Source organism: Hoplias malabaricus, chromosome 1, assembly GCF_029633855.1.
Source record: "Hoplias malabaricus isolate fHopMal1 chromosome 1, fHopMal1.hap1, whole genome shotgun sequence".
NCBI classification, from domain to species: Eukaryota; Metazoa; Chordata; class Actinopteri; order Characiformes; family Erythrinidae; genus Hoplias; species Hoplias malabaricus.
This window is the reverse complement of record NC_089800.1, coordinates 79823759-79835895: the sequence shown is the minus strand read 5'-3', so window position 1 is coordinate 79835895 and position 12137 is coordinate 79823759. Positions and strand designations below refer to the sequence as shown.

The following is a 12137-nucleotide window of genomic DNA, read 5'->3' as shown; positions in this document are numbered from 1 at the left end:
ATGACTGTTAAAGGCTAAGCACCACTTAATGGACCTCCATGAATATTTCACATTATTGTAGTTACTGATATATATAAGTATGAATTAAAATGAAAATAGCAGCTTAATTTGCTTTAAAACTGACAATTTTATTAAATTGACGGAAAAACCCGAGCTCGCTACGAAAATTCTTGAACGCAACCGTGACGTCACTGGTGGACAACAGCTGAACAACGGCGCGGTAAAACACCGTTATGACTGACTGTTATGACAGTATCTAGCTATCGCTAAATAACCAACATTATTCATGACAATAGTCTAGCAATAAGCTAAACTCAAATTTAGAGGTACCGTTATTCTTGTAAATGTGATCGAAGTCGAACTCGAATTCATCCGACACTATAAACCTCCGTAATGCAGCTACGTAGCCGAGTATAATCTGAGCCACCGAGTTTAGCGAGTCAAGCTAACGTTAACTAACACCAACTAAAACAGGCGAAGTGAGTGTCCTTACCCTGTTTACCTCCATGTTACAGAGGCTCTTGAACACCTTTCGTTGGTGTCCTTACATGCCCATATTGTTGGAAAAGCGCCAGTGAAATGAGCTACAGATAACGGAGTGAGCGGATGGTCCTTTTCAAAGTGCCTGTTTAAAGTTGACAAATTTAGTCCATTTTCTGGATATTTTGGGATCTTTGGGCCATTTGTGCACAGATGTCCCACTGTACATTGAATGATTGCAGCCAAAAACAACACACCTTTTCGACATTTTGCATTAAATTAAGTGCAGTTTCTAGAGTTGTTGTCCACCATCTACGTCACAGGGCCTTATTCCTTGAATTAGTAAGAAATAACGTGTTTTCTGACTATCAATAAACACAAGTTAGGAACTCAAATTCCACTGTATTTATTTGTTTGACACTTTCATATAGCTGGTGCTTAGCCTTTAACTTTTTTCATGTATATATATTTTTTGCCTGAGCTTCAAATGTGTATGTGCTGTTTATGTCAAGATCTGAACTGCCGTCTATTCCCAATCTCACCAAAATCAAGACAAGTGTTATCTAGGATAATGAGACCACGATAAGATCTCAGTGTTTGGCCCCTCGAGAGGCTGGTGATGTTAACATCTGCAGTTTGTCAGGTGGAAAAAGTTTGAAGACCCCTTTAAGATGAGGCAGTGGTCGACATGGCAAACATAAACCATCACTTCTTTAAAGGATTGAAATCTGTTAGAATTCCCATGCCATCAGTAAAAAAAAAAAACAGTTGTTACAAGGAGAACCTGGCTGTCATCATTTGCGTAAATCATGGAAAGCCTCATAAATATTTAATAATTTATCTAACATCTAATAAACTGACAGGTTGACATCAACAAAAACACTCTGTTATACAGAAAGACCTGCTTAGCCAGAGCCTGCACCACGCTGCTCTAATGTAACTCAGTAAACCACATTCCTATGTGAGCTTATGCACAGAGAGCGACCAACAACTGCTTTGCTGTGTGTCACTTTAGTGTGACTGTAATTTTAAAATGTGGAATTTATAGTTCGCTATTGGCAGGAAAATGCCATTAGCACTTTGACCTGACTTCATGCTTCAGGACCCAGCCTTGCTTTAAACAGGCAGCTGGCCGCTGAATGTATTGTATCTTTATTCCATTTACTTTCCATTTATTTATTTATTTATTTATAGAATACAAGGATAAATATGAGAATAACTGAATGGTGTATGGTCATAAACTGTGTACGTGACTGTGTAAAAAAGCCCTAGGCTAATATTTAATTTTTAAGCACAGCAAATAACGTCATATCCACGGAGGTGCAGGAATAGGTTCTTTCTTCACCATGAGGGAGAAGGGCAAAAATATAATACACAATAATAATGTAACATTAATATAGTATTTTCTAATTAACAGCCCTTTCGCTGAAATCATATACGTTTAAAGGTCCACTATGTCATTATCCCAGCCTGTCTGTGTTGTTGTAGTTCCCGCACCTTGCCTCAAGAGGTCGCACAATTCCTGACCAGTGCACTACTTTTCAAGTGCAGAGTGCAGACCTGTTAATATCAGTTAGATCATTTTGCAAGGACAGCAATGACAACACCCAAAATGATGAGAACAACCTATTTTTTATTTTTAAAAACAGTACCAACGCATGACAGAGCTGATGCATTCATAGTGCTCTCAGTTTCTTGTGCATGGTCAATGTTTGGACATCTGTTTGGGTGACAGAGAGGACAGAGTTCCTCGGCTTCTAACAGAAAAACATTGTAGACGCGAGCGATTTTGGACTAAAAGCAGCAAGAGAATTAAAATAAAAATTAAAATAAATACAACTTAAATTCAGACAGTGGTTTAATCCATTCGACAATTCAAGTTTGTAACTTTGAAAGCTCTTTAAGTGATTCATTTCTACTCTAGCTTCTAAAAAGAGCAAAATCCCCTTCTTAAGGCACTACATTTCAGGGCTGCAAGCGACAGCATTTCCCATCATCTAACAAACAAACCTATTACACTTCTGTGTTACAGCTACGTCTACAGTTAATTTGTCTCTTTTGTGATCCAGTGATGAAATAATCCTCAGTGATGAAGCAGACCTTCAGTTCCATTAAAGAGTGGCATAAGTGTTTCAAATTAATTTTGATTTTATAGTTATTTAGTGATTCATTCATTCATTCATTTTCTGAAAGCACTTCATCCTGGTCAGGGTTACAGTGGGTCCAGAGCCTACCCTGGACCCAAGATAGGAACACACCCTGGACAACGGTCTATCACACACACACACACACACACACACACTGTCACTCAGTCACTCCACCTAACACTATGTGTGTTTGGACTGTGAGAGGAAACCAGAGCACCCAGAGGGAACCCATGCTCACACAGGGAGAACACACCACACTCCTCACAGACAGTCACCCAGAGGAAACCCACGCCGACACAGAGAGAACACACCACACTCCTCACAGACAGTCACCTGGAGGAAACCCACGCAGACACAGAGAGAACACACCACACTCCTCACAGACAGTCACCTGGAGGAAACCCACGCAGACACAGAGAGAACACACCACACTCCTCACAGACAGTCACCTGGAGGAAACCCATGTAGACACAGGGAGAACACACCACACTCCTCACAGACAGTGACCTGAGAAGAGGATCCCACCCAGGACCCAGAGACCCCTGTAGTGCCACCGATGACAATAATGAGATCAGTAAGTAACTGAATTAACTACATACTAATTAAAGGCTTTAAATGTAATGAGCCGATGTAAGTTCATGGAAGTGTTGACGTCCTTAGGTCTAATCCTGTGGGTATTATTCTGTCATAATTCCAGATGTCTATGTCTGTATCAGTTCATTAATGGGAAATTTGCATGGAACACATTGAGACAAACAAACACAAGTAAATAAGCCGTGCAAATACACAAACAAAGAACAAAACTGAGCTTAACAGAAAATGTTGCAAAAAAAATAAAGAAGCGAGCAGTACTCCAGCTGGACGCTCTGGTCAGAAGCAAGGATGATTTGCACATTTTCTTCTGCCTTTGTGCCTCAGTCAATATTTAAAGCCAAGTACCGCAGTTAGTGGTCCGTATTCTTTCTTTCCCAGCACTGTGAAATCTCTTTTCCATCTGAACTGAGCAGAGAAGCGATAGGGAAGAAAGGAGGCTGAGGATGAGAGGGGCTGCACGACCCTGAAATCCCACTCGCAGAGGGGCTCACTGCATGGGTCCAAGGAATGTGTAGCTTATAAATAAAAGGACCGCTTGGCCTTCATATTTTATTTGATCTTTTCACACAATGAATGACAAAAGAAAAATAACTCAAGCTCTGGCTTTTCATCCCTCTTCCCACTCAGAGCTCTGAGGTCTGTGCGAACGCCAACACAGCGCAAAAGGCCACGGCTACCACCGGAGGGTGTTTACGGTTTACGCAAGACGGAGGAAACCTTGGGCTCCGGCTCCCTCAGAACCCCGTGGACATGTTTAGAGCATCTGTTATCAGAACTAAGCCCTCACAGCAGTGTGGGGCCTTTGGTTGTGTATGTCATGGAGGGGAAGTGTCTGCTGTCCATGTCCCACAGTTTCTGGTCTCCTCGAGGTGCCAGCATGGACGACACGGTCTGACCCCCGGTTGCTGGGAGACCTGAGGTCCAGTAGTTGATGTAGCTGGCCATTAGCAGGGTCAGTTCCAAGATCTGTGCAGTCAGAAGACAGAGAGAGTGAGAGAGAGTGTACACTTTGAATATGAAGTATTTTCTGTAATCCAAGTGTTAGAAAACTATCCTAAAGATGAAATTAAAAACCTGATACGAATATGTGGCCCCCACAGTGTAATGGTCCAGTTGCTGCTAACAAAGTGGAGCTCATTAGCACTTCCTGAGCCACATAACACTGTGAGGTAATGAGGGGACCCAGGACTGGAAAGCAAACCCGACCCCTCCGCTCAGAGCCGGGAGAACTGCTTTTAACATCAGCTGCTATCCTAATATACAGACGCTGAGTAAAAGAGCAGCAGGGGAACATGGTTTTTAAGTGATTTCCAGCACCAGTCTGCTCCCACATACAGTAGATTATATTCCTCATCCATCCAATAAAATCCTGATGAAAGGGACACTGCGAATGATCTGATTTAGTGCAGAGCAGCGGCGGAGCCCCTTACAAATCTCCTCTTACCTTCGGTTTAGCCATCACAAAAACAAGCTTGTCCACAGTCCTCTTCCCCAAAGTCTGGTCTTTATTCTGGCTGACCACCACCATAAAATCCTCCTTAAACCCTCCGAAGGTGATCACCGACGGGTACGGGTAGGTGACCAACAGATGCTGCACAGGAATAAGAACAGACACTGGAGACACTGTCATGTTGAAAACACCACTGTGCTAAAATAGGATTCATCTGATGGTGTCATCTTTTAAAGCAACACTAAGTAGTATATTTACCTTACAATTACAGCTTCAAAATCCTTGTGATGCTTCACTGGGATGTAACAGGGAGAACAGAGCCCCCGTCGTGGCTATTCCCAGCTCAGCACATTAGAAACTGCACTATGTAACTTTCGGAGGAGGGTAGGAAACAATGCACACTCCCTCCACCCTTCCCCTTAATTTCAGGTCAGTGCTGTAAATGTGAATTACACTCACAATTGCAGCTGTAGGGGGCGCCTATGAGCAAAATTGCCAAATCTTACTTAGTGTTGCTTTAAATATTATTTCTGGCTCAAAGCAAATGGAAACATTTTTCCATTTTAAAATTGTTGTCAATTTTAAAGATTTGTAACAGGCAACAGCAGAGAGTGGCAAGTGGATGGGAGCAGGCCAAACCAAAAATGGAGGAGTAAGGGCAGCAGCAAATTATAGAGCCAAGCAGACACTGTTTATTCCTGGTTTAAATGGTGGATTTCTGCAGGCGCAGGGGATCGGTCAAGCCAACAAACGGCTATTTGAAGCGTTTGGAAGAACTGCAGCAGAGAATCATTCCAGACCAACACGTCTGTTTCTGTGAAGTTTGGAGGTCCAAGAATAAGGCCTCCAACTTAAATACTCTTAACTTAAAGAACAGGCCGGGAACCGAATGAAAAGTGTGGTCACTGTAATGCTCCAGCAATGCTCCAGAAGGGGGCGCTAAGCTTTGGTGATTAAATGGTGCTTTTCCATGGTATGGTACCTACTCAGCTCGGCTAGGCATCGCTCTTTTCAACACGGTCTCTAATCACTGTTCCATTAGCACAGCTCCACGCGAAGTGAGGCTGGTGATGTTGTGAAACGTTGGCTCTAACAGGACCCTACTCGGCTCGAGTGGAACTGCGCGAGAGCAGGAACAATAAAAAAACTGGTTGCGTGTACCAGGTACTTGCCTAATGGAAAAGCAAAAAACCAAAACAAGCCATGCAGAGTAGGTACCATGCAGTGGAAAAGGGCCACAAGTCCTGCATCTCCATTTTTATATTAGAACATGCTTCCATTCAAGTACACCTTACAACATACACTCACCATGGAGCAATCTAACACGCTCAACCCGTCCTCGCTGACAGCAAGCCACACTTGTGTCTGGTGAAACGCAGACGGAGGCAGGGGCTACGAAAAAACACAGACAGAGCAGTTGGGAATAAAAGCAGTATGTTTCACACAGAGCTTTCCAGGCTGTAGACGTGCACTTACTTTGGTGCTGAACAGCTTGGCTCCAAACAGAGGCCATTTGCGAGCCACAGTCAAATAGATCCTCACACATTCGGCAGCAGTGCACCCCCTCAGGACAGACCACTTGGCGGCCAGCCGCTCTGCCAGGTCCCTGTGGAATAAACGTCCGACTTATCACCCATTACACTTTTATATACATTATTTAATGGCGATATCTAGCACTACACACTGTGGCTTTGTGGGGTGTGTTTACCTGAGCTGCTCCATGTTGCAGTCCTGTTTGTAGCGTTTGGGATAGAAGCGGTCCAGAACCTGGAGAAGTATCTGCTGGTTCTTCGACTGGGGAGAGCCGCTGGGAGACGCAGGTGTCCGATCCAAGTCCCCATGTTCAACCTAACCCACAAAAACACCATCCACACACACATCAGAAACAACAGTACAGTGTGGTCGCTGGTTGCAAAGGCTCCACACACCTCGTCTTCACCTACTTAATATCGTGAGTTACAAAACCCACCAGTGGACCCAACCTAAAGAACCATGTTGTCGCTTTGAGGCAACAGTTACACTGTATTTAGCTTCACAAATTATACATTACCCCATGTGCTACAGCCTTACCCCGTCCTCTCACACTTAAACATCACACAGTTACACACCTGAGCCATCAGGGCGGCCACCTCCAGCGCCAGCTCCTTGTTGACAGGAAAATGGCCTTGGTGAACTTCTTCATTCACTTGATACACCAGCAGGAGGCGCTCCCTCTCAGTCTGTCCTTTTGCCTGGGCTCGGAACCACAGCCTAAACAATATAAAAAATTAAATGTACACTCTTACCTGGCTATAGAGTGATTGAAAATGGCAGAATAATAATAATAATAATAATATAATAAAATAATCATAATATAAACCAAAGTTGTTGGATTTCCAAATTAAACTTAAATTCTGCGTAAAAACATATTCCTATGATGATGCTGATCCGTGAAGCAGCTGAACATGATTTCACAGATTTTACAGTACGTGCTGTGCACTATGAGCATGTAGTATCTACTAAAACACAAGTTTCTGATCTGACCATTGAGTTTTGGAAGATACTTAATATTCGGGCTCATGACTAGTTCCTACATAATCCATTGGGACCCCACCATAAGAAAGCAGCACTAACGGAATACCTGCTTTTGTAAGTTAAACGGACGATGCGCGTCCCCTCGTTCTTCCCAGGCTGCAGCTCTTTCAGGGCCTGCTCCCATTTGGAGATCACATCACAGATCTGACACAGAGGAAAGCAGAGTCAGCGTCGGTGTCGCCAGGACCACCTGGAAGGTCTTGGCCGAAAGCTGAGCTATGACGATGCTCAAGGCTCTGCGGCGGCTCCAGAGTGTGAGAGAGTGTGTGTTACCTTGGCTGCGGGCTGCAGGCAGTGCTCCAGGGCCTTCCCAGAGGGGTCGTCAGTGAAGAGGGCGAAGCCGGACAGCTGAGGTTTCCTCATGCCTGCTCTCTGGTTCAGTGTGTTCACAAACTCCTCCACCGTGGTGGAGCCATCGAAGCCCACCACCTACAGAGCAGCCACGGGGAAGAGCTTTTAGTAAAGTAGAGAGGAATCTATCTGTCTGTCTGTCTAGCACAGGTTTGTGTATGTATGTGTATGAATGGACATGTGTGTGTGTGTGTGTGTATGTGTGTGTGTGTGTGTGGGTGTACCTGGTAGGTGTTGTTCATGAAGTGGACAGGGATACTGAAGGGCAGTGAGTGATGGTAAGGGTTTCTTAGCAGAATAGACACTATCTCCATACGTGACGGCCTGGCCTCTCTCTCTCCGTTCTGCAGGGCTCTCTCAACTGACCGCTGACAGTAAACAGCATACTTCCCTACTTCACTCCTACACACACAGTGACACGACACACATGACACAGCATCATTCGCATGAGATCACATGAACATTCATTCATTGCCTGTAACTGCTAATCCAGTTCAGTCTAAGAAATAAGATTTCACACAGCTCCAGGGACCGGGAGGTTGTGGGTTCGAGCCCCGCTCTGGGTGACTGTCTGTGAGGAGTGTGGTGTGTTCTCCCTGTGTGTGCATGGGTTTACTCCGGGTGACTGTCTGTGAGGAGTGTGGTGTGTTCTCCCTGTGTCTACGTGGGTTTCCTCCGGGTGACTGTCTGTGAGGAGTGTGGTGTGTTCTCCCTGTGTCTACGTGGGTTTCCTCCGGGTGACTGTCTGTGAGGAGTGTGGTGTGTTCTCCCTGTGTCTACGTGGGTTTCCTCCGGGTGCTCCGGTTTCCTCCCACGCTCCAAAAACACATGATGGGAGATGGATTGGAGACTCAAATGTGTCCGTAGGTGTGAGTGTGTGTCGCCCTGTGAAGGACTGGTGCCCCCTCCAGGTTGTGTTCCCTCCTTGTGCCCAGTGATTCCAGGTAGGCTTTAGACCGTCCGTGACCCTGAACTGGATAAGAGTTACAGACACTGAATGAATGATTTTTGTGTGTGTGTGTGTGTGTGTTTGTGCGAACACATAAGCATGCACTCCTACTAACTTGGGATCAGCATTTCTTTGCAGGTACTGCCTCAGGTACCACAGGAAGTGATGCTGGGGCAAGAACAGGGCCACACACACCGACAACAGCTGCCAGCACTGAGAGAGACAGAGAGGGAGTGAGAAGGGGTTGAATGCAACGTGGCTGTATCTCTTATGGGTCCCTACGGACATCTAGTGCACTATTTGGATGACGATTACATATTGTACCACTAGGTCTGTCACGATAATTACATTATTGATAAATCATACGATATCTCATTGCTGTCCAGTGAATAACATGTATCTCCATTTTTATAGATGTTCATCATTTGAACACAACAGCTGTCCTTCTTATTGTGTGATGAATGAACCAATAGAAATGCTTCAAAATTTTACTGGGAATTCAATCTTTTTACACTGACTTTCACTGAAAATTAACAACGTCCTGTGACATAACCATTTCAGAGATACATTTTTTTCCTTGGACATATGAGGACATTATATTACCATTACATTACCTCAATATCAGTGGTTTACATTTTGTCAAAGTGAAATGTATATGGTAATATATCAACCACATAAACGGCTGTTGTGCCAGACCTAAGCCGAAGGTTGTGTGCATGACGGACCTGGGTGAGAGAGTAGTTGTTGGGCGTGCGGCAGTTGGTCTGCTTGATCAGCTGGCAGTACATCTCATTCTGCAGCTCGGGATGTGTGAGACACACCTGCAGCGCACTCTGGGCCAGGGAGGTGTGGTAGTCGATGGAGGGTGCCTCCACCAGTACGTTGATGAACAGCTGACAGGACTAAAGCAGGAAGAGATACAGAACATGCCATATGAGCGGGGCATGAGCACGTGTGTGTGTGTGTGTGTGTGAGGAGGGCTTCCTCGATTGATTCATGGCCATCATGCAACTATCAGACTGTCAAAACCAACACGAGCGGATCTTTTGTAAGTGCTTTGACTGATCAGGGCCACCCTGGGTCCTACCTCAAATAATTGGGCGCAGGGCAGATACACATCCTGGACAAGGCACCAGTAGATCACAAGGGATCATGCCCTAACCCAGTCACCCATACACTCACATAGTCCCTCATACTGAGACCCTGATCAGGATGAAGTGCTTACAGAAGCTGAACGAACGAGCTTGTCTGTACCAGGGACGAGCACAAAACCCAACGGCTGACTCTTGACTAAGCCACTGGTTTGTACTATCTACTGTATTTAATCTTCAGGTTTCTGTGCCATTCCTCCGCTCTGCCACTAGAGGGCAAGCTCTACACAGTCAGCAGGTCTGTACAAAGTCTGGAACATAAGACAAGTTCTCCTTTTCCTTTTACAGTTCGTTTGACTCCTACAGGGATTTCATTGCAACTTCAAACCAGGAGGAAGTGGTCAACTAAGACCTCCATTACCAGGAAGGAGGCTTGCTACCCCAGCATCATATATCGCTACTTTAAACAAAAGGTTGTTCTGTTGTACTGAAGGTGTAGAGCCTTGAATATAAACCATGTGGTACATAAACTTGAAGAGGAGGCCACTGGAGTCTAGAGGATACAAGCATCAACAAATTTGGGGATGAATTATTGTACACAATGCCCTCTGGACATTATTTTTCCGTTCTGTGAGCTCAGTCTGGTAATTTTCCTTGGTGCTGGGCATTATAAATGTAGCCGAGGGGCTCGATCCGAGTTTAATCCTGCCCATTATCTTCTCATGCTGCTCTGAAGAGTGGCCTCGCGGCTCTGCCTTTGATCCGACTCTGAGAGAGACAGCTCACTCCGAGACTCCATCAGAGCTCCAGAGGGGACGGAGGAGAGAAAAGAGAAAAGTTAGAGGAGTGAGGAGATAAAGAGCGAGTCGATAATGAAAGGGGAGAGGCGAGGGAGAGAGACAGAGAACAGGGGGGGACTCAGAGAGAAGGGCATTGTATCTGAGAGACAGATAAGAGTAGAAACAGTAAAGAAAGGAAGGACAGAAAGGCAAAAGATTTAAGGCCATTGTGAAAGTACATGGTGTTTGGCCAGATATGTGCCCTCCTCAGGTATTTCTAATATTTCTCAATACACTTACCCTACTCCAAAAGTTAGTAGTTACATAGTACAGTTTCTGCAGTGCGAAACCCGGAGTAGCAACAACACAGGCTCTGTTCTCGCTGTTACAGCTCAGTGGAGCATCACAATGATTTTGAAGCTGTAGTTTTACCTAGTGTTCCTTTAAAAAAGCAAAAGAATTATGAAAGAGAGGAAAAGTGCACACCTTAAAGAGTTTGAGAGCCTCTGTTTGAAGTGCCTCTGAGGGCAGAGTGGTCAGAGGGGAACGCAGGCCGTCTTTACTGAAGCACAGTACCTCGTGTTTCCACAGTGGAGAATCTACACACACACACACACACGCCATGAGAAGATTCAGTTCCAAATTAAAATGGCATGACAGCTGACTTTAAACGCAGGCCATAAACACTGTCTGGGGTCTGTATGGAGACATTTAAACTGTCTGCTTCAATTTACAACAACACTACACAACAAATCCTTCCTGTTTGTGACATGGCAGGACACCAAACATTTGTGCTTGCTTTGATTGAGTGGCACTGCACTTCAGGACCCATCTTTCACCTTGGTCTCCGTCCAGGTCCAGCAGTTTGCCAATCAGCTGCTCATACTCGGTGCCCACGTTAAGGCTGGCACAGCTGCCCGCCGCCACCGTCAGGTGATACAGCCAGGCGTCCTGAGAGAAAAGAACAGACGGGAGGAGGTGAAGCATCTTCTTAAGATTCTGTGATACACAGGGAAATCTGTGCCCTGTTGAGACTGTAGTTTCAAATTCACTTAAAGGAGACGTTGAAGATTATGGGGAAGTGCAGTTCTCTCGGGGTTGTTTACTGTTCTTTTTGTAAACAGCTCAAGTGTAACTCGTCTGTAAGTTTTTATTCACAGTTTGAATTCCCACAGAAACTCATTTGTAACTTGAGAGAAAGAGAGAGAGAGAGAGAGAGAGAGAGAGAGAGAGAGAGAGAGAGCAAGAGAGAAAGAGCGAGAGAGAGAGCAAGAGAGAGAGAGAGAGCCTAGCATACTGGACTGAGCCAATTTTTATTTTTACTCATTAACAGACACTGGGGTCTCGTAAACACATCAGACAGGTTTCCAGTGAAAACCGACTGAAGAGCAGCAAATGTGGAGGAAACATCCTCTGAATTTCATAAAAAGTGTTTTCTGATTATAATCGTGAACGTAACCTTTAATGGATGTGTCTCATAATCACTTTTCACACGTGAACTCTGGAAAAACTCTGAAGTATCGGGTCCGGATAGTTTCCCTAGTTGTCCTTTCACATGTAGTGCACAGTTGGAGATTGTAAATGTTCCGCATGCTTTAGGCATGGGGCGGCATCTATGTAGCTGTGTCTGTGAGGCACGGTGTGATTCTCCTGAATATAGACTCTATTCACACATGTGCTCACTCTGACAGTACCGAGACTTTGTACCAGGTGCTGGCAGGG

At 45.0% G+C, this 12137-nt stretch overlaps 1 protein-coding gene across 1 annotated transcript in view; it reads right to left on the bottom strand.

The window, feature by feature from the left end:
* Positions 1-2106: 2106 nt before the first annotated feature.
* The window catches only part of plekhh1 (pleckstrin homology domain containing, family H (with MyTH4 domain) member 1), a 28753-nt gene continuing 18722 nt past the window's right edge, over positions 2107-12137 (bottom strand). Inside the window, exons 17-29 of the mRNA XM_066674632.1 lie at positions 11255-11366; positions 10902-11014; positions 9271-9447; positions 8661-8758; positions 7821-7998; positions 7519-7674; positions 7292-7389; positions 6780-6921; positions 6380-6519; positions 6148-6277; positions 5980-6063; positions 4666-4812; positions 2107-4187 (exon numbers count right to left, since the gene is read on the bottom strand). Coding sequence (XP_066530729.1) covers positions 4005-4187; positions 4666-4812; positions 5980-6063; positions 6148-6277; positions 6380-6519; positions 6780-6921; positions 7292-7389; positions 7519-7674; positions 7821-7998; positions 8661-8758; positions 9271-9447; positions 10902-11014; positions 11255-11366 — 1758 coding nt within the window. The 3' untranslated portion in view covers positions 2107-4004. The remainder of the gene's footprint in view (positions 4188-4665; positions 4813-5979; positions 6064-6147; positions 6278-6379; positions 6520-6779; positions 6922-7291; positions 7390-7518; positions 7675-7820; positions 7999-8660; positions 8759-9270; positions 9448-10901; positions 11015-11254; positions 11367-12137) is intronic.